Consider the following 23,177-nt stretch of genomic DNA (forward strand, 5'->3'; position numbering starts at 1 on the left):
GCTGTATTTACAGAATTAGGATTCCAAAGAAAATGAGTTTTTTGTTGTTGTTGTTTAGTTGCTAAGTCGTGTCTGACTCTTTGTGACCCCATGGACTGTAGCCCAGCAGGATCCTCTGCCCATGGAATTTCCCAGGCAAGACCCAAGGATCCAACCTGCATCTCCTGCATTGGCAGGCAGGTTCTTTACCCCCGAGCCACCAGCGAACCCTAGGGAGCCCCAGTTTCCTCTACTGTGCGATGGGACCACAATCGCACTTGCTTTCCAGGTTGCACAGGGCGCTGCGGAGCTCAGACGGGACAGTGGAGGAGAAAGAGGTGGGTCAACTGTAAAGCGCAGTGCAGGGTTAATTGTTAGTATCAAGCTGTGTCCCAGGCGTCCCCTTTCTGGGCTCATCTCTTCTGCTTTGCTTCTCTTCTACAGCCCTGCTCTTTTTTTGTTCTCAGAAAGTAATCTAATAATGAAAAGTGAATTCTAAGTGTGGTCATTATTTATTTATATCCCTTCCTCTTCTTCCAGTGGACCTGATCCTGTTGCTTGTTGATCCTGGCATCATAGGATTCCAGGAGAGCAGGACTTGGAGGTCACACCAGCCATTGCTGTTCATGTTATATATGAGGAAACTGAGGCCCAGGGGGGAGAAAGTTATCATTCAACAAATATTTATCATGAGCCTCTACGTATACTGGAGATGGAGCCACAAGCAAAACAGCCCTGGGTTCGGCCCCCAAGGAATGTCTCTTCTACCGGGGGAGACTGGTATTAAACATCAGTTCAGTTCAATCACTCGGTCATGTCCGACTCTTTGTGATCCCATGGGCTGCAGCATGACAGGTCTCCCTGTCCATTACCAACTCCTGGAGTTTATTCAAACTCATGTCCATTGAGTTGATGATGCCATCCAACCATCTCATCCTCTGTCATCCCCTTCTGCTCCCGCCTTCAATCTTTCCCAGCATCAATCTTTCCCAGCATCAGTCTTTTCAAATGAGTCAGCTCTTTGCATCAGGTGGCCAAAGTATTGGAGTTTCAGCTTCAGCCTCAGTCCTTCCAATGAATATTCAGGACTGATTTCCTTTAGGATGAACTGGTTGGATCTCCTTGCAGTCCAAGGGACTCTCCAACTTTTTGAAACCCCATGGCCTAAAGAGTCCATGGAATTCTCCAGGCCAGAATACTGGAGTGGGTAGCCTTTCCCTTCTGCAGGGGATCTTCCCAACCCAGGAATCAAACCCAGGTCTCCTGCATTGCAGGTGGATTCTTTACCAGCTGAGCCACAAGAGAAGCCCAAGAATACTAGAGTGGGAAGCTTATTCTTTCTCCAGTGGATCTTCCCGACCCAGGAATCGAACTGGGATCTCATGCATTGCAAGCAGATTCTTTACCAACTGAGCTATCAGGGAAGCCCCGGTATTAAACGTTAAGGGGCACAATGGTTTCACTGCTTCTGTGAAGAATGTCACAAGAAGTGGCTACTGGAACCCGTGCCTCATCCTCATGGCGGATCAGGACTCAGAGCCAGGCATCCCTGGTGCTGAGATGCAAGCCCTCTCACTGAGGCTGCATTCAAGGTAACATGAGGCCCCTCTCAGGGATGCTTGCCCAGCAAGTCTCAGGAGCTGCCATAGGTCGGCAGGGCTCTCTTGACATCGGTGCTTGGAGGTAGAAAATCATTTCGCTTGTGGATGCTGCTTGATGGAAACGAAGTGTTTGCTGTAGTGGGTGAGAGACTCATTTGATAAAACCCAAGGGCCTCTGGGCCCAACCAAATATAGACCCTCCAGTAATTTGGTGGCTGGTGACAATGGGAAAAGTGAACTTGAACTTGAGGTAGACGCAGAAGGAGCCTAGAATAGGAAGCAGCATGGTTTGGGGCCAGGAGGGTTGGAATCGGCCCCCTGCAAGTTTGAATCCCAGGCCTACCTCTTTCTAGCTATGTGGCCTCAGGCAGCTTCCCCCCATATGAACCAGGGACCTGGGCACCTACCTCCTGGAGTGGTTGTGGGGGGCCAGTGAGGTAGCCCTGCATGTCCAAGGCTTAGCTGAGCACCCAGCCCTTGGTAGGCACCAATGCAAAGTTGAGAGTAGTATCATTTCTCTGAAGAGAAGACAGAAATCTTGGAGCCTGTGTGCACAAGAGCCATGCCTGGATTGGAAGTCAGGAGCTAGGGAGACCCTTGGCCCCTGAGTGAGAGCCAGCTGGTCTCATGTATGTGTACGTGCTAAGTTGCTTCAATTGTGTCAGACTCTTTGCAACCCCATGGACTGCAGCTTGCCAGGCTCCTCTGTCCACGGGGATTCTCCAGGCAAGAATACTGGAGTGGGTTGCCATGGCCTCCTCCAGGGGATCTTCCCAACCCAGAGCTTGAACCCAGGTCTCCCGCATTGCAGACAGATTCTTCACTGTCTAAGCCACCAGGGAAGCCCAAGAATACTGGAGTGGGTTGCCTTGCCCTGCTCCAGGGGATCGTTCTGATCCAGGGATGGAACCTGCGTCTCATGCCTCCTGCATTGGCAGGCAGATTCTTTACCACCAGTACCACCGGGAAGCCCAGTTGGTCTTTGACTTCGGGCCTTCCCTGATGGTGCAGTGGTTAAGAACCTGCCTTCCGATGCAGGGGACGTGGGTTCAGCCTCTGCTCTGGGAACTAAGGTCCCATGTGCTGCAGGGTAACTAAACCCATGTGTCAGAACTACTGAAGCCCACTGCCCTGGAGCCCAAGAGAAGCTGTTGCAATGTCCCCTCACTGCAACTAGAGAGCTGCCCCCTCGCTGCAACTAGAGAGCTGCCCCCTCGCTGCAACTAGAGAGCTGCCCCCTCGCTGCAACTAGAGAGCTGCCCCCTCGCTGCAACTAGAGAGCTGCCCCCTCGCTGCAACTAGAGAAAACTGCACACAGCAAAGAGGACCTGGCACAGCCAATAGATAAATCAATCTTTAGGCAAAAGTCACTCACTTTCCTCCCTGGTAGAGAGGGATTGATGGAAAAGAAGCCCAAGAACCCCCCACACCCCGTGGTCTTAAAAGAGGCCCCCTGCCCCCTGGGATGCCTCATTCCAGCTTCTCTACCACCCTTGCCTGTGCCCTTGAAAGCCCTCACCAGCTCCCCTAAGCCCAGCAGACAAGCTGGCGTTTTTCAAAGGCCGGTCCCTCCTGACAAAGAGAGAGCAACAAGAAAACAATTATGGAAAATAGAAATGGCACCAAAATGGTTGCTTCCAAAGTACAGGTCTCTGATCTGACACCGTGGCCTACATGAACGGTGTATTGATTTTTTAAACAAAAGAGAAACGAGAAGAAAGATGTATCACTTGAGGCACTGCCGGGCAGACCGCTGAGTGGCTGCTGGAGGCTCACTGTGAGTGGACTGGCCCCGTGACCTCTGCCTTGTCCCTGCCAGAGGCTCTCAGACCCTGTGGAGCAGCCTGGGTTCCTGGGCCGTGGCCTCTGTTATGTGTGTGTGTGTCTTCTCTCTTTCCTTCTCATCTAGCCCGTTTCCCATGCCCTCCTATGCATGAGCCAGGTGTGTATCAAATGGACCTGCCCTCTAGGACGCTCATGGTCCAGCAGGGAGGCAGACTTATAGGGAAATAAGTGCATAAAAGCCAACTGGAGGACGATATCTGTTGAATTCGCCTGGCAAACCGCCTGCCCACCCACATCTCTGTCCTCCCCAAACCTGTCTTTTGGTATGACCATATTTATTTGTGAAATCCAAAAAAAAGAAAAAAGAAAAAGATTAAACTCAGAAAAAAAAAAATCATGTTTGTGGTTCCCAAGGGCAGAGAACTGGTAGAAGGAAATACAGGATAAAGGTTGTCAAAAGGTACAAGCTTCCAGTTATAAGATAAACACAAAACATGTAATGTATAACAAAAACTCATACACCACAATAGCAAATACCAAATTGTGGTATGGACCAAGGAACTGAATAGACATTTATCCAAAAAATATATACAAATGACCAATAAGTTCATGACATGTTATTCAACATTTTTAAAGCTGTAATGAACAAGGGGACCAAAATTAGCACAGCTGTAGGATATTACAAAAGTTGTTAAGGGAGTAAGTCCTAAGAATATTCATCATCACAAGAAAAAAAAATTTTTGGTAATCATTTCATAATATATGTGAATCATATCATTACACTGCACAGTTCAAATTTTGATATCCTAAAACAGGAAAAAATTTAAAAGGTAAAAATGCAAAACATTCAAAGAGGACAAGCCACTACTGTTTTACTTTTAGAATTATTTTATTACATCTTCAATGTACAACAGCTTCTTAACTCTACACATGAAATACATTTCTTAAGAAGAATGATATTAGTCTTAGTCTCCCTTGATTCTGGCTAACAGTTTTTCAAAACTTGGAGAAAAATCTTGAAAAAGGTTTCCCGTGTCAACCGAATCTTGGCAATGGGACATTATCAAAGAAGGGATGATTCTGCACTCTTCCAGAGACCGCTGGAAAGGCAGAACATTTCAAAAGCTAAAAAACCAGCTCAGAAGCATTTTCTTTACGTTTTTGCTCCACAGGAAGATAGCGCTCGTACATGGCTGAGCCCACTCACAAAGTGGCTTCGGAGCTAGCTCGGGGGTCTTCTGCCGTGGCGCTGCGCATCTGTGCCTGACCGAGGTGAGCGCTCCCTTAGCACTGCTACCTTGATCATCCGCAGCCCCTCCCTTCCCTCCGGGCGGTGATTCCTTCCTCTGCATACAGTCAAGCCCACGGCCACTGAGAAGGCCCCCAGTGCCTGGTCTCTCCACAGCCCCCACGGCCGCTCCTGCCTCCTGGGCCGTGCTTTCCTCCAGTATACGACCCGCCCGTGTTCCTGCTCTCTCTCAGCTTTCCACTCTTCAGTAAATCGTACCTAGAAGGGTTCTGCTTCTGATTGCCTGAATCGCTGACATTGCGACTTGTGTGACTTCCTCCTCCATAGTTGTCACAACGGGCTCTGAAGCCCTCATCCTGGTAGCCGTCTGCAGACCCCCCACCACCGCATCCTCCCCGTCCTCCCCCGTAACCAGGCCTGAGCCCCCAGCTGCCACCTCCAGCTCTTCCTCCGTACCCGTGAGAGCCATCCCCAAACTGACATCCTCTTCCATACCCACTGGCTCCTCCTCTGAAGTTCCTTCCTCGTCCTGCTCCCACATCTCCACCAACACCATGAAAATACCCCAAACCAACATCGCCTCCTCCTCGACTTCTGAAATGTTGGCCTTCTTGCCTCTCTTGTCTAGACAAGGCCTTTCTTACTTCTGCACGATGACCATCGATGGTATGATTTTTCTGCAACACGATCTTATCCACGGGATCATGGTCCTCAAAAGTAATAAATCCGAAGCCTCTTTTCTTGCCAGACTGTCCATCAGTAACTATCTCAATGGCGCTGATTTTTCCGTACTTCTCAAAGTAATCTCTAAGATGACGTTCCTCCGTGTCTTCTGTGATCCCGCCGACAAACAGCTTCTTCACAGTGACGAGAGCCCCCAGCTTTCCATGGTCTTCTCTTGGGACAGCGCGTTTGGGCGTAACCATCTTCCCATCAATGAAATGAGGTCTGGCCGCCATGGCAGCATCCAGCTCAGCCATGGAAGAGAATGTGATGAAACCAAATCTTCTTGATTTTTGGCTGGCAGGGTCCCTTATTAACACACAGTCTGTAAGATATCCCCACTGCCGGTAATAGTTCCACAGACTTTCTTCTGTGGTCTCAGAGCTCAAGTCACCGATAAAGAGTTTACGGAATTGTTCTTTTTCTCTCTTACTCCTCTCCGAAGGAACAGATTGTGAAGCTTTCTTCATCACCGGCTTACTAGCTTCAGCCATTTTTCCCGATGCAGAGGAGGGTGAGAGAGATCTCAGGGGGCTAGCAGGGCTGAACTGGGTCCCCACGCTATGATGAGAACTTGCACCTGACCCGTCCTGACCCTGGGGTGCGAGCCTCCACTGCCCCCCACGGGAACTCAACACTGCTGCTACTGCCTCTGGAGTCTCTGCGGCCCTTGAATCAACCTTGAGTAGCTTTCAGGTTTTCAGAATAGGTTGATTGGTGAAACAGGTCGATGCAGGTTCACCTGGTTCCAAGAGCTCTTCTGTGACTCACTCCTGAGATGTAAGACAGCCTGGAGCTTGCTGGAAATAATAGTCTTCTCAAACTTCTGTAACAGGTCTGAGTCCAGAGATCTGCTTTTTGTTTTGTAAATAAATCCGCAAGTAATTTTGCTGCACCCGCAGATTCGGAAACCTGGGCTCTAACAAGTCATGCGTCTGTGGTCCAAGTTGGCGGAGGATGCTGTGGGGACACGAAGGGAAGAATCAGAGAAGGCTTCATGGAGGAGGTGATCCTTGTGTTGATTCCTGACAGCTGAGTGTGTATTATCTAGGTGGATTGTGTGAGTGGGGCAGGAGCTCTCCAGAATGAAGGAACACCATGGGTAAAGCTCTGGAGGTATGAGACAGCAGCTTTCAGGAACAAAGAGCCAAAGTGGATGGAGGTGGGTGGAAAGCTGGGCTCTAGCCTCCGCTGTTAAGGCTCACCTTGAACCTCTGTGAGCCCCACAGGGCCTTGCAGAACCAAGCTGAGACCCCAGCCGGGCTGTGGCGGCTCTCCCTGGCCTGGGTGAGTCTCATGTCTCATTGGGCTCTGAGGCCAGAGCCACAGTCTGGGCAGGAAAGTTACACTTTTTATCTCTTTGAACCTGAGCTGTCAACCCCTTGTTGTGGTCGGCACAGTGAAAGTGCAGCAGTTCACGCCCAGCTTCCTGGTTCTCCAACAAGATGACCCAGCTGGACCCACCCTTAGGAATCTCACAGTGAAGCCCAGATGGCTTATGGGAAGCCATGGTTTTGGATAATCTCCTGGGGGCCCCCAGAGTCTCAGTTATTCAGGGGGAAATCAGACTCCAAGAGTCAGATCCTCCCTCACCCATCCATGCCCACCCAGAGCATAGTTATGAATGTTAAATGATTTAATAGGTGGGTTAGCATCACACCCGGTGCACAGTAAGTGTTCAATAAATGTTAGCTATTACGATTTTCTTGACTCATTCACTCGCCCTGCTTTCAGTCATTCATTTACCCCCTACTCATTCATGCATTCACCCCAATGCATTCATTAATTCAGCACAAATTCATTGCGCATCGTGTCTGTGTCTGCGCTGCACCCACCTGAGCCCCAAACCCCTCTTGTGATGGGTGCTCCAGAAATTCAACAGGGACCAACATAGGATGGGAATTCAAACACATTCCCGTTCACCTGTGAGCATGGATATCTTTAAGACAGCAGTGCCTCTCACATGAACAAGTGACAGCGGACACCCCCTTGGGGACCCCTTGCAGCCTTTCGGCCACATTTGAGCAGCTCTCTCCCAAATGGCCAAACGGTGCCAAGCGTCTCCACCTTGGCACCAAGCTTTACTGATGCCTGAATCTGGAGGCCACAGATGGCTGTGATAGGTGCGAAGTGGGAGATGAAGGGAATCGCTTTTTAGGGAATCGGCAGTGAGGATTCAGAGCCGTGCATAGCTGTTGATTTAGTTATTTATTTATGTGCCTCCTGCCTCTTCCCAGACTTGGAGAGCACTAACCAGAGGAGGAGGGAGAGAACTCAGGGCAGGAGGGTAGGGTGGGCTTCCTGGAGGAGGCGGCGTCCATCGGTGGCAAGAGGGGCCTGAGCATCGATGCTGCACAGCGGGGAAGCTGCGGGAGACGGGGCGGCCCCCGGGGGCCCAGCGCAGACGTGCCCACCCTAGTCAGGGAAGAGCAGGAAGCCGGAGAAGACGCTGTCAGAGCCTTCTGTGCCCACCATGCCGTTGTAGTCGTTGACCGCCAGCCACACCTGCTGGCCTTCCTGCAGCCGCAGCAGCACGCCGCCCGAGCTGACCTGCTTGCTGCTGGTCATGTGGTCGCAGAAGGTGGCCACCTTGAAGCCGCTGCGGTAGAGCAGCACGCACAGGTTTGACGTGTGCGACGTGTGGAAGACGAAGTAGTAGAAGCCCGGGACTTGGCAGGTGAATTTGCCCGTGTCCTTGTCAAAGTGCCCCTGCGGGTTGGTGATGACCTCGTTGAACTTGACCAGGCCGTTGGCCTCCGGGAACTGGCCAGTCTGCCGTGTGACCGAGAACACCGACTGGTGCTTCTGCTTGTACCTGCCCTCCACACCCGGCTCCCCGGGGGGGCCCACGGTGCCGGGAGCCCCCGGAATCCCTGGGGTCCCCATGGGACCGTTTTTCCCAGGATAGCCAGGTGTGCCGGGGTCTCCCTTCTGGCCCTTGGGTCCTCGGGTCCCAGGGGTAGCTGGGATTCCTGGGGAGAGAGCAGGTGGGAAGGCAGTGAAGGGGCAGGGGATGGGAAGAGGGACCCCACGGTCCTCCAGGGGCCACCCACCAGGGTTTTGTCCCTAGACTCTCCTTCCCCGAGATGGCGGCCTATCCACCTGGGAGCACTGTGCAGAGAGTAGGAGGGGAGGGAGACCTTGGTTCAAATCCTGCCTCCCCTTGGTCTTGCCCTCTAAGCTTGGCTAAGGCTTGGTCCTAACTCTCAGCCTCGGTCCCCACATTTGTGATAGAGAGGGTAGGACCAGGCGGCTCAGGAGGTGTCAGAGCCGGGCTGGATCTCAGAGACTGTGCCAGAGGCCATGACTGTTAGCCCACAGACACCACTTAGCCTCAGATACCTCCTCACCGAGAAGTCTACGAAGATGGGTCTGAGGCAGATTTTCTGGAAAGCTCCTAAAACTTAAACATTAGGCCCCATTAACTTGCACTGACCCCGTCATGGTCCTTTGGGTAATTTTATATAAGTTTTTCAACTTTTTATGTTGAAATAATTACAAATTCACAAGAAGTTGCCCCCCCCCCCAAAAAAAGGGATGAGGAAGCCTTGTGCATTCTTTACCCAGTTTTCCCCAGTCTTGCAGAACTGAAGTATGAAATCAAAATTGAGAAACTGACCACAGCTCCTCTTTTACACACACTCTTTGTGTGTGCGGTTCTAACACAGGTTTGTAGTGTATAGAGGTTTGTGTAAACACCCTCCCCACTGCATCAAATGTATCCGTAATTTTGTACTATTTTTCTTAAAGAGGGTCCTCAGTATTTGATAAGATTCAGAGCTCCACAAAACTGCTTTCTATGTCTGAGCTGGAACCACTCAGGCCAGCTTAGCACATGGGGTCCACCAGATGGAGCCTTCCAGGCTGCCTCTCTCCAACCCCTCGACCCCCTCTCAGCCCAATTCAGCCCCTCTGACAGCTGGCTCAGCTCAATTTCCTTCAAGTTTCGGATGGGGAAACTGAGGCCAGAGACCTGCCCAAGGCCATGCCACTGGTAGGAGGTGGAGTCAGGACTCAAAAAATCAAGTCTGGCCGAGTCCCAGTCCAAGTGTCTGATGCTTGTTGCTGCCCTGGTTATCGGAGCTTCTGTGAGCTTCTTCTCCCCTTGTCCAAACCATACTCATCTTTCAGGGCCTGACTCCAGTCTCCTCTTCCAGGAAGCCCTCTCTGACCACCCCTGCTGGCCGTCGTGGCTGTTTCCCCTTCTGACTGCCTTTACGGTGAGTGTTGGTGGAGACACACTGTAACAGAATTCTCTGCAACTGGTGAGCCATGTAGATCCCAGGTTAGAAGAGAATCAGAACCAAGCAGACCTGGGCTTCAGGCTGTGCGATCCCGGGCAGGTGACCTCCCCTCCCAGAGCCTCTGTTTGCCCAGGTGAGATAAAGGCATAATGGAAGGGATTCCCCCGGGGTGGCTAGCAGAGCGGGGTGGGAGCATGCGTGTGCTGGGCACCTCATGGGTAGTGCTCTGAAATGTCAGGTCTCAGGGGTGGCCATCAGCGACGCTGAGCAAGGCTGTGCCTCTTTCTTCAGGCAGTTGGGGCGGACATGCCCATGGGAAGGACAGCCTGGGAGGCAGTGGACGGTAGCGGCGGGAGGCTGTGGCCTCGGGAATCCAACAGGATCCCAGTGTGTGACTTCGGGCCAGTGGCTCAATCTCCCAGAACCTCAGCTTCAGCATTTGTAAAAAGGGGGTAAACCACATCTTCAAAGGATTTTGGTCTCAGCTTTCTCATTTGTAAAATAGAGTTAAGTTTTTTCTACCCCGAAAGATGAATCTATGGAGAGCACTTGGAACCTGTGTCTGGCACAAATTAGGAGCTTGGTGCCCATCAACCACCCTGGGCAGTGAGATAGCCAGAGGCAGTGGTGAAGTTCAGGGTCCTGGAAAAATGGCAGATCTGGGGGCTTCCTTTGACTCAGGCTGAGTTGGAGGATTCCTTCTGGAATGTTGGTATAATTCCACTCTCTTTCTAGGAGGGCAAGTGACAGTGGGAAATTCCTAAGGACATCCTTCTCCACTGGTCTCCCTCGCCCAATGGCTCTGCCACCTCCGTCACCTCTGCCCAGCCCCGCCCCAGCCTCCTTCACACCCACTCTGGACACACTCCACCCCCCCCCCCAGATGTGTGCCCACCACCAGACTAGGTGCCCCCAGACTCCAGATCTCACCCAGCACCCAGCGCCCATTCAGGTCCTCAGCCCTCTTCACTCAAGCTGGGGCTTGCCTTCGAATCTCTGGCAGATGGTTCTGTGACTGCGACCCTGACTCCTCACTCCCCACCCCTCCAACTACCCAGAGCCCTAGGGAGGGAGGGGAGCACACACCCCTGATAAAGACAGGGATGACAAGAGCAGCAATGACCAGAGTCTGCACTTATGGATACCTACCACATGCTGTTTCCTATTTAATCTCATTAAGCATCACAGCACCCCTGTGCAACAACTGCTGCCATCTCCCCATTTTACAGATGAGGAAACTGAGGCACTGGGAGGCTACATAAGTTGGGCAAGTACACACAGCGGGTAGGGGGTGGGGAAGCAGTGGGGCTGGGACTTGAACCCTGACCATCTGGGCTATAGTCACTGGGGACCACGTTAGAGGACAAGTTGCGGAAGTGTTGGAATAAAACAATAGCAAAGTGTTTTAGAAGCTTGCCAAAGATTTCGCCTGGATTATCTCCTGGGACCCTCCCCACCACCTTCTCAGACAGGCACTCTAGGTCTCTCCTTGATATCAGATGGGAAACCTGAGGGGCAAAGAGGTGAATTAGGGAGACTTGAGGCCTGGGCTCTGAGGGGAGAGGGGGCAGACCTGCCACAAGGGTTAAAACTCAGCCGTGGGAGCGGGTGTGGCCAAAGGGACCACCCTCCTCACCACCAAGCCGCTGTCCACCTTCCCTGAGTTGGTCCCGGATGGACAGTCCAAGCCCTGCCTTCAGGCCCCAGGTGACCTCTCCCTGCCAGGCCAGCAGACTCACCTGGTTCACCCTTGGGCCCTGGCAGTCCGTCATACCCATCCTTCCCGGGGGCCCCGGGCAGGCCCGGCATCCCGGGGATCCCATAGCAGTGTGTGCCCGTCTGGCCCCCGAGTGGCCGTGCCAGCAGCAGCAGCAGGTTTAATACCAGGAGGGGCCAGGCGCCGGGCCCCATGTCCACCTGGGGAAGGAGCTGGATGGGGAGAAAGCTGAGCTGGCCTCTGGCCCACCCTCCTCACCCTCTCTCTCCCCAGGGGGCCATACTTCTCAGCCCTCGGCGGCCGACTCCCCTTCCCTGGCCCCTCGCCTCTGGGGGCCACCCGATGGATGGGGAGTGGGGCCCCTGCTTCAAGCTCAGGCCCCTGGCTCAGCAGAAACAGGGATCTTCCTTCCCGTTCCAAGTCAGGCTGTCCCTTAGGGCACGTGTCAGGAGGTGGCAGCGGGGAAATGCTGCCATCTGCCCTCACCTGGACAGGTGGGAGGTGTCCGGTCTGGTCACGGAGAGGTCCTCGGACTGGCTTCCCCTCTCCAAGGCTGGAGGACGCCGTGTCAGAGTGCACCCAGCCAGGAGGACCCGGAGCAGACTGGGCAGCTCCCTCCCCGCCTCCCCCCAAAACCACATCCCCTTTCCCATAATTTTTCCTGACTTAGTACTTTATTCTGGGTGCTGAGCTAGGCTGACCACAGTGATACCCCTGTGTGCCCCCTGGGTCTTGAGTGTCTGAAATGAGGAAATGATCACTTCCTTGGATCTGGTGAAGGGTGTGTGTGTGTGTGTGTGTGTGTGTGTGTGTGTGTATCAGTGTGTGTATCAGTGTGTGTATGAACCTCAGCTGCCTGGGCAGGCTTCTAGAGTCAAGTTCAGCCCAGCGAATGCCCATCCCTGTTTGCTGCCATTTACTGTGCCTGAGACAGCTATTTCACAAGATTCACAGGAGGAAGCTATAACCCTCCTCTTTACAGATGAGGAAACTGAGGCTGAGGAAAGTGAAACCCTTGTCCAAAGTTGCACAAGTGAGTGGTTTCTTGGGTCCAAACCCTCGCCCTGACTGCTTCATAGCTGTCCCCAGAAACAAGTCTTGTATGCACTTGTCAAATGGCAGGTTTTATCTTAGAAATGTCCACACTGTGCGTGCTAAGTCACTTCAGTTGTGTCCGACTCTGCGACCCCATGACTCTAGCCCACCAGGCTCCTCTAGCCACGAGGATTCTCCAGGCAAGAATACTGGAGTGGGTTGCCGTGCCTTCCCGACCCAGGGATTGAACCCATGTCCCTTATGTTTCTTGCATTGGTGGGTAGGTTCTTTACCACAAGTGCCTCCTGGGAAGCCCAACTTTCCATATGCCCCCTCCCATTTGCCCTACTTGGGGGTGCACTCAGAGGGGGCGAGCTTTGATAGAAGGCAGCCTGCTGTGGCAGACAGACTCCTCTGGGATCTCCTCTCAGCCCTGCTGCTCCCTTGCCTGGAGGCCTTCAGCAAAGCACTGGTGGCTCTAGGCCTCAGTCTTCCCATCTGTATATTGGGGTGGGGTGGGGGAGGGGAGGCCCAGGCTTTGTGTGTTGGCGTTTCTTCCTCTGCTGGGGCCCTGGGTGAACCTACCTTCCCTGCCAGCTCCACCTTCCTCACCTCCATCCCCAGCACCCCACCTCTGCTCTCAGAGCCTATTATGGCTGGCTAGGGGTTGCCAGTCGGGGCCAGGCTGGCAGAGCTGAGAGAGGTCCATTATCCCCTTCTCATGAGAAATTTCGGGGAAGAAGGAGGTAATGGGCAGTAGAGTGTTCCAGCCCTGACTCTGTGCCTGCCATTCATTTAAGTGAGTGGTTTGACTTCCCCAAGTGTCGATTTCTGCTCTGTAAGTGGGGTTTCCAGGAGCTTCCATGCAGGGCAGGGCTAATGCACACGCCGTGCCTAGCCCTGTGCGAGTAATGAGCTGAGTTCGGAAGGCCACCCCCGCCTCATTCAGGGCCTGTCTCCCCAGCTGGCCCTCCACCCTGTGGCTCTGGGCTGCAGAGTGTGCGGCAAGAGCGAGAATGTGAGGGCAATTGGCCCTGGAATTCTCAGGAGGGTGGAGAGCTGGGGAGAGCAGAAAGGAAGGCTGCAGCATCGTGAGGGCGTGGGGGACCCGCCAGAGGGCATCCAGGCCCCCTACCTGTCTTTGGCCCTCACCTCCTCTGCGCCTGGTCCGGCTTGTCCAGCAGGTGGCAGCCTCTGCCCGTGCGCGGCCCTCCCTCGCCCTGCCCGCCTGGCCAGCTGGACTCTGCTGGGTCCCCTCCTCTTGGAGGGGCCATGATCTGCCTCAGCAAAGAGGAGTGGCTGTGGATGGAATTCAGGGTACAAGGCAGTGGTGTACCCCCCTGCACCCACCATTTTTACAACCAAGTCTCCAGCTTCTTATGGGACTTCCACCCCGATGGTGTCTGTGAGCCCCGTTGCGATGAGAGAAGCCCTCCTGTCTGGGGTGAGGCAGAGTTCAAATCCAGGCCCTGCCACTTTCTGCCACTGGGCCTTGGGTAGATGCCTCTGTCCTCTGAGCCTCAGGTTCCTCATTTGTTTTGTTAGGATTAAATGCATTGATGGTTATGAGATGTCCAGCACACAGTAGGGGCTCACAGATCTGTTTTGCTTCCCAGTCAATGCGTGTGTGTGTCCCAGGCTCGGGGGGAAACCAGGGCAGAGTGGAGGCCAGAGGGGAGCTGAAGAGTCTCTGCAGCCCCACTCTCTTCTTCATGATCCCCCAAGACTGTTGATGGGGCCAGACAGCCCCCCAGAGAGTCCCAAGTGTGTGGGGAAGGCGGTGGCGGGGGTGGGCTGTGGGTACGTGAGGACTCCAAGGTCAACGCTCGAGAGAATGAGGGCATTTCCAAGGTGCGCGCACGTGGGAGGGTGAGGTGTGAGTATGCACTTGTGTGTCAGGGCTGTGTCTGGGACACGTGTGAGTGAGAGCACTACTGATGGTCGATGGGGGCGCCCGGAGAGTCAGCGGCGGGGTGTGCGGGTGTGACCCTGTGTATCCCTTAGTGTGTCTGTGGGTTTGAAGTCATAAGTAGTGTGTCCAGGAGTGTGCCCTGCAAGTCTCAGGGAGTGGGTGTGTGGGTGAGGAGTGAATGAGTCTTGGTCCAGGAATGTGGGTCCACGTGCATCTCAGGAAGTGTGTGTGAGTGTGTGATGTGTTTACATGTGAGTATGAGCAGCACAGAGGTAAAGTTGGCTTCCTTTGGAGAAAAGCACAGGGCATGTCCAGGACTGAACTTCTGGTCTCCTTATCCTTCTCACGCACAGAGGACACAGTGGGGCTTTTGCTTCTCAGCAGCACCCGGACAGGCCAAGTGGGGCTCTGGGAATGGGCCAGGAACATTCCAGACCCTCCAAGGCCCCAGTGCAAACGGGATGCATGCCCAGCCTCCACGCCTGCTGGGGTAGAAGTCCAGAGCTGGACTCAGGACACCTGGCAGAGAGGACTTTTGGATGCCCTTGGATCAGGTGCTCCCTGTCTCTGAGCCCCTGCCTTTCTGGTTCAGCCTTGGAAGCCATGTGTCAGGCGTGTGCCTGTGGAGGCTGGCGAGGAGAGCAGGTAAACGCGCATGTTTGGGCATCAGCAGGACCTGGGGGCAACCTACCCTCTCCCCTTACATGCTGCTGCTGCTGCTGCTAAGCTGCTTCAGTCGTGTCTGACTGTGCGACCTCACAGATGGCGGCCCACCAGGCTTCTCCATCCCTGGGATTCTCCAGGCAAGAACACTGGAGTGGGTTGCCATTTCCTTCTCCAATTCATGCATGCATGCTAAGTCACTTCAGTTGTGTCTGACGCTGTGTGACCCCATGGACAGCAGCCCACCAGGCTCCTCTGTCCACAGGATTCTCCAGGCAAGAATATTGGAGCAGGTTGCCATGTCCTTCCCCGCCTTACATGCTAACCTTGGGCTGTAAATTTTCATTAACACTTACTCAGTTTCATTATCTATAAAAGGGGGTCAATCATAATACCCACTCAGAGTTCAACTGTAAAGACTAAACAAAATACAATTAAGGCTAAAATGTATGTGTGTGGGCTCAGTCGCTCAGTCATGTCTGACTCTTTGCGACCCCATGGACTGTAGCCCGCCAGGCTCCTCTGTCCATGAGATGCTCCAGGCAAGAATACTGGAGTGGGCTGCCATGCCCTCCTCCAGGGGATCTTCCCAACCCAGGGATCGAACCCAGGTCTCCCACATTGCAGGCACATTCTTTACAGTCTGAGCCACCTGGGAAGCCCCTTATTAATGCACCAGGAACTCCTCTGCAGTTTTCATGGATCAGGTCATTTAATCTTCCCAACAACACTTCCCTGGTGGCTTAGACGGTAAAGCGTCTGCCCGCAATGCTGGAGACCTGGGTTCGATCTCAGGGTTGGAAAGATCCCCTGGAGAAGGAGATGGCACCCCACTCCAGTCCTTTTGCCTGGAAAATCCCACGGATGGAGGAGCCTGGTAGGCTGCAGTCCATGGGGTCGCAGAGTCTGACACGACTGAGCGGCTTCACTTCACTTCACTTCAACAATGCATTGAGGTGGGCGCCGTCAGTATTCCCACTTTGCAGATCAGGAAACAGATTCACCAAAGCAACGTAAAATGAACATAACTGGATTTAAGCAAATGGTGGCCCAGGATTCGAGCCCAGGCTGATGGGGCTCCCAGGACCTCCTAAATACACGCTGTAAAATGCTAAATATGGGCCTGCCTTGTAAGCACTTAAGTAACTGTTGTCATTCTTCAGCCTCCCTCCCAATGCCCGAGGTAACCAGTGAATTTCAGGCTCAGCACAGGTGGATTCAGATATTTATTCCAGGAAGAGTTCCAAGACATGATCTCCATTCAGGCAGCTAAAGCAACAGAACCCCCACTTGATGGGGCAGAGCAGAGATGGCCAGAGAGGTGGAGTGAGTGGGCCAGGATGCAGAGGCCACGGTGGGGACTGGGGGGCGGGGGGGGGTCTTCCCTGCTCAAGCAGATGGGAAGATGAGGAAGCCGCTGAAGATGCTATCGGCCTCTTGGCCGTGGTAAATGCGGCCCTTACTGACATCTTTTTCAATCCAGACCTGGTCTCCCCGCTGGAGATGCAGTACCGTGCTCCCAGACACCACCTGCAAGAGTCCCTTGCTGTTGAAGTCACAGAAGCCCAAGGGCTGGATCTGGTCCCTCCGAGAGGACCTGATGGACAGGCAGATGTCCCACTGGGACACCACCTGGAAGGTGAAATAGTAGTAGCCTGGGACAGAGCAGCGGAACCTGCCCGTGTTGCTCTGGTACACGTTCTCCTGGTTGGTGATGACCTCTCCGAAGACGACCACGTTGTCTCTCGTCAGAGGGTTCGGTCTCACGGCCGAGAAGGCTGGCCGCGGTTGGTCCTTGATGTTTCCGGGGGTGCCTTTGGTGCCCTTCAGCCCCGGGAGGCCAGGGGGCCCCATGGGACCAGAGGGTCCTGGGTAGCCCATTCTGCCTGGATTTCCAGGGGGTCCAGGGTCGCCCTGGTCTCCTTTAAGGCCGCGGATGCCTGTCTGGATGGCAGGGGCCCCTGTGGGGAGACAGGTCAGGTTGGGAGTGAGAGTCTGGTAGCCTCCAGACCTCAGGGAGGTGGCTGGGGACCCAGAGAGCTGCGGGATAAGAGGGTAGGGGAGTGTCTGGGCCTGATTGATTCTGACTGGTTCTGTGTGACCTCGGACAAGCGTCTCGACCTCTCTGAGCCCCAGCTTGTTTGTCTATAAAATGAAGAGAAATTGAACAGACACTTGGGGAAGGATCAGGTTCTGGGAAAAGGCAGTCCCCTGGCTTCACTGCACTCCTGCCCACAGCTGGGCACTCCCAGTTCCCCACCAGGCCATTGACCCCGACTTCTTCCGATTCAGGGACTGCCTGTAGGATGCCCGGGTGCAGATCTGCAAATGCCTAGGCAGATCTTTCTGGTGGTCTATGGACTGGGAGCCTCGGGGTGATTACATGAGACCATCTTTTCCAGCTCTGGTCTTGCCCTCCTCCCTTTTCCTTCACCCTTGGCCTTTTTTCTAGAATATGAGAGTTTCTGAAGCTTGAGGGGGCAGGGAAGGGGGAAGCAGGGAGAGACATGCAGGGAAGCTGGAGGCAAAAAGGATAGTTGTTATGGATTGATCCCTCTCCACATGCTAGGTGGGATCTTTCTCCCTTTTACAGATGAGGCAACTGAGGCTCAGAGAGGGTGAGTAACTCACTCGAGGTCACACAGCAAGACAAGGGCTCTCAAATTTAGAGACTAGGGCATTCGTCTTTCTGGTGATTGAACAAAGACTGAGGCTGGGCACAGCTTGAGGACCTTTCGTAGGCCTTGCTTGAAGTGGCCTACTCTCCAGAGGGGGACAGCAAGGCCAAAGAAAGAGGATGTGGCAGTTAAGGGGGATACAGAGAGGCCCTGGAGGCCTGTGTACATGACCTTGGGAGAAGGCTAGGCCCTGGGACCAAGCACAGACTGGAGGGGCTTCATGTGGGGGCCCAGGGAGACTCCTCTGTTTCTCACCGCCACCCTGAGCCACCACCTCCAGAAGGCCAGCCCCGGCCCAGGGATGCGGGACTGGGGTCCTGTGGGAGGGCTTACCCGGCTCCCCTTGCTCCCCCTTGAGGCCCGGCCGTCCGGGTCGGCCAGGTATTCCTGCGTTCCCGTTAATCCCATCCGGGGCTCGGCACACGTCCTGGGTCACAGAGGAGGCCAGGGAGATGGCCAGCACGCTGATCACCAGCCAGCCCCGGGGGGCTTCCATGGTCCCACTGTGGAGACAAGGGCAGGGCCTGGACGGGCTGGACGTCACACACTCGTGCACACCCAACTCACACCTTGAACCTCGCCACGCCCCCCCACCGTGACATCTGTATATGTCCCTGACTGTTGCACTCATACCCCACCCAGGGCCTTTGAAGTCCACCCTCCACCCAGCTCCAAGGACCCCCCAGCATACACACAGAACCACAGACTCACACAGATTGACACACACAACCGAACATACCCATAGGGTTACACAGACACACGAACACAGCTTTCAGCCTTCACACACCTACACAACACAATAAGCAAACGTAAAAGCCCACCACACACCCCTGGACAGGCCGATGGACACACTCCCTCCCTCACTTACCTGGACACAGTCATATACTCCCTACAGGGGATTGGTTCCTTTGAATAAATATCTGTTTAGCGCCCGCTCCCTGTTTAATGAACACTCTCTTGCCCAGATGGCAGAGGTGTACATCCACACCGGAATTCACCAACACCTGAGGCACCCCTCTGCTCCCTCCCCCCCACACGTGGTCCCTCTTAGCACCCACTGGAGGACAGACAGCCGACTGTCCCCTGCTGGCCCCCTCTGAGGGACCCCTCTGTTGGGCTCTGACACCCCAGCCTTTCCCCAGCCTCTCGTGTTTTGGTGGGGGGCCAGGATCCAGGAATTCTGGTGAGAGCTGATGGCTCTGTGGCTACCTCTCCGACTCCCTCCAAGCCTCTGGCGTTAAGGTCCCCCCATTTACTTGTTCTGGGTCCTAGATCACTGCCCTCCAGCCCTGTCCTGGCACAGAACCAGCTAGCAGCACTCTCCCTCCCTCCCTGCCCAGTCCAGTCTCCTGGGCCACCTCCCCTGGCTCATTAAATGTCACAGATGCCTTCCCCACCCAGTGGTGGCCTCACCTGCGTCCAATCTTCAACGCACTGGATACTCTGGTCCTTCACGCAGGGACCCCGTGGGACACCCAGCAGGGCGGTGCTGGCCTGGGGCCAAGTTTCACATCCCTTCCCACTTCTTCTCCTTCCCTGGAACCACCCTGGGGGCCAGAGGCCAGCAAGGGACATTTTGAGCAGACCTCAGCAAAACTGGAACATGGGACATCCTACCCCAGCCACAGCTGGCGCAAGCGCAGGGACAGCGAGGCTGGAGGCTGCCGGGATGGGGGCGGAGGAGGGGTCCCTGGGCGGGGCAGTGGACTCCTGGAGGCACAGAGCAGCGGGGTAGAAGGAACCTTCTCTCAAATCAGTGACTTGTAAGACTTTTTCACGATCACGGAAGCAGCCCGTGTTCATTGCCAAAAGCTTGGAAATACAGAAAAGCACAGAGAAACAAGGAGAGTGACGCAGTGGTGAGAGGCTCGGTCATCAGCTTTCTAGACTGCCACTTCCTCGCTGCATGTCCCTGGAACTGTACTTAGCTTCCTGGGGCCTCAGTCATTTTTTTGGTTGTCGTTCATAAGTTGGAAGCAACAGATTCTACTTTGCTGAACAGTATAAAGGTTTAGTGATGTAATACACATACAAAACACTGGACACTTAATAATCAGCGTCCATCAACATTTAAAAATCAAAAAATAAAAATCAGTAATAAACGCCCATCCAGAGAACTGCTGTCACCATCTGGAGGAATCTCCCAGCCTTGCTCGCGGTCACCGACGGGGGGCTCACTGCCTGTCAGCCCAGCTCCCTTTGTCGCTGCCAGCCCAAGAACGCCTTTCTTTAGATCGTGCTTCTGTCTCCCCCAGAGCGGAGGCCAGCGTGTTCAGGCCTGGGCTGGCCGCCGCATCTTTCTGCTTCTTCCCGTGGCCGTGCTTTTTCATTGTCGTTGCTTTCTTTCCTTTTCCAGAGGGAGGGGGAGAGGGCGAGGAGGAGGAGGAGGGGGAGGGTTGTTGCACCTGGGCAGGCGAAGACAGTCTAGGACCAGGGTTTCCAAGCCTTTGGGGCTCCCTTTTCCTTGCAATCTTGTGTGACAGATGATGTCACTCAGCAAGTACAGGTGGGGATGCTCTTTAAGGGTAGGGGCCCAGAGCTCCCACCGCCAGCCCCTTTCCTGCTCCTCAGGATTCAGGGGTTCAGGGGAGCTAGTGCCTCTCTCTGAGCTTGCGTAAGCCACATCACTTCTCTGGACCTCGAGTTTCTTTACCTGTAAAATAGGGATGATACAGTCCCTTTGGGGGGTTGCCAAGGGATTATATGAATACATAAGGAAGTTTGGGTTTCCCAGGTGGTGCTAGTGGTAAAGAACCCACCAACCAACGTAGGAGACGTAAGAGATGAGGGTTTGATCCCTGGGTCAGGAAGATCCCCTTGAGTTGGGCATGGCAACCTACTCCAGTATTCTTGCCTGAAGAATCCCATGGACAGTGGAGACTGGCAGGCTGCAGTCCATAGGATCGCAATGAGTTGGACATGACCGAAGTGACTTAGCATGCATGCACACACACAAGGAAGTTTATACTGTCAAATACCACATTAAAATAAGCCATCATTATAAATAATATCTGTGTGACCTTGGGCAAGTTGCCTAACCTCTCTGAACCTCCCTTTCTCAAGAAGAAGGAGAAGATGAGGGAGAAAGCAGGGAGGCTGGTCTGTAACATGCCTTCCAGCATCGTCTTCTTTGATTGCATTGTGTCAGTCTTGCTCCCCTGCAAGAGGAGTTAGAAATACTGCGTCAGAGCCAGAACGATTGGCCTGATTGCTCCCATTTTACAGATGAAGAAACTGAAGATCAGAAACAGAAAGACTTCCCCAAGATCATATAGAAAATGACAGAGTTGGCATGAGGAAAAAACAAATACTATGAAAGGCTTCTCAGAGTACAACTTTCAAAATATTAAATGCACAATTCACGTAGAAATATACAGTGAGGGGCTCCCCTGGCAGCGCAGTGGCTGAGATCCTGTGCTCCCCATGCAGGGGGCCTGGGTTCCACGGCGGTCAGGGAACTAGATCCCACCTGCCGCAACTGAGATCAAAGATCCCAAGGGCTGCAACTAAGGCCCAATGCAGCCAAATAAATACATAAATATTTTTTAAAAAGAAATACATAGGGAGCATGTGTTAGTTTTCTTTTGCAGTTTATAAACGAAGGAACAAAGCTTGTTCAATGAAGGATGTGAGAAAAAAAATTATATATACCTCATTAGGGTGAGAGAGATTCAGTGAAAATAACAATAACAACAAAAAAAAAAAACCCAAGAATTCTGGAATATTCATAGGTTGCGAAGGTAGTTACAAAACTGGTTAATGCTCTTTAGGGCAATAAAATCATCATGTTGGTGTTATCTACTCTACTGGAAAGAAATCATTTGCATCTCTACCAGACAAAAATAATTGGCAACTTATCAGTTTTCTACCAGCTAACAGCTATCTTTACAGAGCCTGGGCCCTAATCAATAGTAAATAATAAGTCAAGCAAAGTGACATTCCCCTGGAGTGTCAGGTGACCCTTAGGAGGGCTTGTTAGACATGACTCTAATTTGACTTTGAAAGGACACCAGTTATCTATTTGCCTTATTTCCTAGCGTTGGAGGATTTCACTTATCAGGCTGTTGCAAGAGTATAAACACTTCCCAAGAAATGAAAGACATCGATAATAATGAACATATCATTAGTGTGAAAAGTAATGGGTCAGCAGTAGCCCTATGAATGTCACAGCCGGGACACCTTCAATCAGAAGAGGAGGGTGTCTTTTTCATTTTCTCCAGAGCTCAGGGTCCTGGAGGGGAAGCGGGAGTGGAGGAATGAGAGGAAATCCCTTGTCATGCTCGTGAGGTCGGGATCCAGGAGCCCCATCCCAGAGAGCAGTCGAGGGTCTGGGGGTAATCAGAGAAATAATTTTTAAATTACTCAGATTCTTCCTGGTGGAGTCGTCACCTCCCACTCAAGGGCTGCATTCCAAAATCAGCATATGAAGTAATAATTGTCAGTGGCCAATATCACCTTTGGAAAAAATTCTTAGGAAAGCACCATGCTGAAGACCATTATTACTGTTTCAGGATAGTTCTATGTGGTCACTTTTAGCTTTGACATTAGAACAGGTTTCTAGTCCTTCAGTGGAGTATAAGTTGGCTAATGTATACCCCCTTTTGAAAAAATTAAATCTTTAAAGACTGGAGCTGTACTTAGTGGTGAGGTGTTTAGATCACAAGAGGCTCTGGATCTGAGGCAGATGGTGGTGGGAGGTTGGGGGAGGGGTGGGGGGTTAGGGGTGGGGCGTTGGAGGTGGGGGATTGGGGCCCGCAGGTACACGCTACAGAATAGGCTCCTTGAGGGTCTGAAGCAGCAGGGATGGACAGCAACCCCTGCTGTATTTTAATGGGTATCTTTAGTTTTTTCTTGGAGAAGGAAATGGCAACTCACTCCAGTACTCTTGCCTGGAGAATCCCATGGGCGGAGGAGCCTGGTGGGCTACAGTCCACGGGGTCGCAAAGAGTCGGACACGACTGAGCGAGTTCACTTTCACTTTAGTTCTTTCTCTCTGAATTTTATTAGGCAAAATGCAGATAGCCAAATGTGTATATAATTTAACTCTAAAGTTCTTGTATTGCATTTAAAAAACACGGAAGTGTTATTTACACACAGTAAAATGCACAAACCTTAAATGCCCCTGTTCAATGGCTTTTTAAGTAAATGAAGACACCCTTTACCACACCCAGGTCAAAACACAGAACATTTCCATCACCCCAGCAACTTACCTCGTGCCTCTTTTTGTACCATTGGCCCTCAATGTCTGCATCCACAGAGCCCACCAACCATGGATCAAAAATATTTGAAAAAGAATTCCAGCGAGTTCCCCCAAAAGCAAAACCTGAATTTGCCACACACAGGCAACTATTCACTACCATTTGCATTGTATTTACAATTATTTACATATCATTTACATTGTATTAGGTATTATAAGTAACTAGAAAGGATTTAAAGTATACAGGAGGATGTGTGTAGGTTATATGCAAATGCTACTCCATTTTATAAAAGAGACTCGAGCATCCTCGGATTTGGGTCTCCAAGGGGATACAGGGGTGTCCTGGAACCAATCCCCTGCAGATACCAAGGGACGACTGTATTCCCTTCTACCT

General features: G+C 52.8%; 3 protein-coding genes across 4 annotated transcripts; all 3 read right to left on the reverse strand.

Annotated features, from left to right (window-relative positions):
- Positions 1–4,673: 4,673 nt before the first annotated feature.
- Positions 4,674–5,861, reverse strand: LOC128043406 (heterogeneous nuclear ribonucleoproteins A2/B1-like). Its single transcript, XM_052635748.1, has one exon. The coding sequence runs from the start codon at positions 5,829–5,831 to the stop codon at positions 4,722–4,724; it is 1,110 nt and encodes a 369-aa protein (XP_052491708.1). The 5' UTR covers positions 5,832–5,861; the 3' UTR covers positions 4,674–4,721.
- A 1,665-nt stretch (positions 5,862–7,526) lies between these two features.
- Positions 7,527–11,866, reverse strand: C1QC (complement C1q C chain). Its single transcript, XM_052635747.1, has 3 exons — positions 11,785–11,866; positions 11,321–11,510; positions 7,527–8,309 (listed from the first exon to the last, which is right to left on the reverse strand). The coding sequence occupies exons 2-3, from the start codon at positions 11,490–11,492 to the stop codon at positions 7,753–7,755; spliced, it is 729 nt and encodes a 242-aa protein (XP_052491707.1). The 5' UTR covers positions 11,493–11,510; positions 11,785–11,866; the 3' UTR covers positions 7,527–7,752.
- A 4,259-nt stretch (positions 11,867–16,125) lies between these two features.
- On the reverse strand, positions 16,126–19,105 carry C1QA (complement C1q A chain). 2 transcript variants are annotated; one of them, XM_052635745.1, is made up of 3 exons: positions 19,000–19,105; positions 17,920–18,089; positions 16,126–16,869 (listed from the first exon to the last, which is right to left on the reverse strand). In XM_052635745.1, the coding sequence occupies exons 2-3, from the start codon at positions 18,080–18,082 to the stop codon at positions 16,298–16,300; spliced, it is 735 nt and encodes a 244-aa protein (XP_052491705.1). In that variant the 5' UTR covers positions 18,083–18,089; positions 19,000–19,105; the 3' UTR covers positions 16,126–16,297. The 2 variants fall into 2 exon arrangements, with proteins under 2 accessions (XP_052491705.1, XP_052491704.1); XM_052635744.1 differs by lacking the exon at positions 19,000–19,105 and adding an exon at positions 18,455–18,517.
- Between the last annotated feature and the right edge of the window lie 4,072 nt (positions 19,106–23,177).

Source organism: Budorcas taxicolor, chromosome 2 (assembly GCF_023091745.1).
Source record: "Budorcas taxicolor isolate Tak-1 chromosome 2, Takin1.1, whole genome shotgun sequence".
Classification (NCBI taxonomy): domain Eukaryota; kingdom Metazoa; phylum Chordata; class Mammalia; order Artiodactyla; family Bovidae; genus Budorcas; species Budorcas taxicolor.

What these genes read in the sequence shown, in the direction of transcription:
- C1QA (XM_052635744.1), bottom strand. An exon ending in GGGGGAGCAAGGGGAGCCGG is followed by an intron (nt 16,870 to 17,919) that starts GTAAGCCCTCCC and finishes GTCTCCCCACAG; the next exon opens with GGGCCCCTGCCATCCAGACA.
- C1QC (XM_052635747.1), bottom strand. Translation starts at nt 11,492, where the DNA reads ATGGGGCCCGGCGCCTGGCCCCTCCTGGTATTAAACCTGCTGCTGCTG. An exon ending in AGGGCCCAAGGGTGAACCAG is followed by an intron (nt 8,310 to 11,320) that starts GTGAGTCTGCTG and finishes CTCTCTCCCCAG; the next exon opens with GAATCCCAGCTACCCCTGGG.
- LOC128043406 (XM_052635748.1), bottom strand. Translation starts at nt 5,831, where the DNA reads ATGGCTGAAGCTAGTAAGCCGGTGATGAAGAAAGCTTCACAATCTGTT.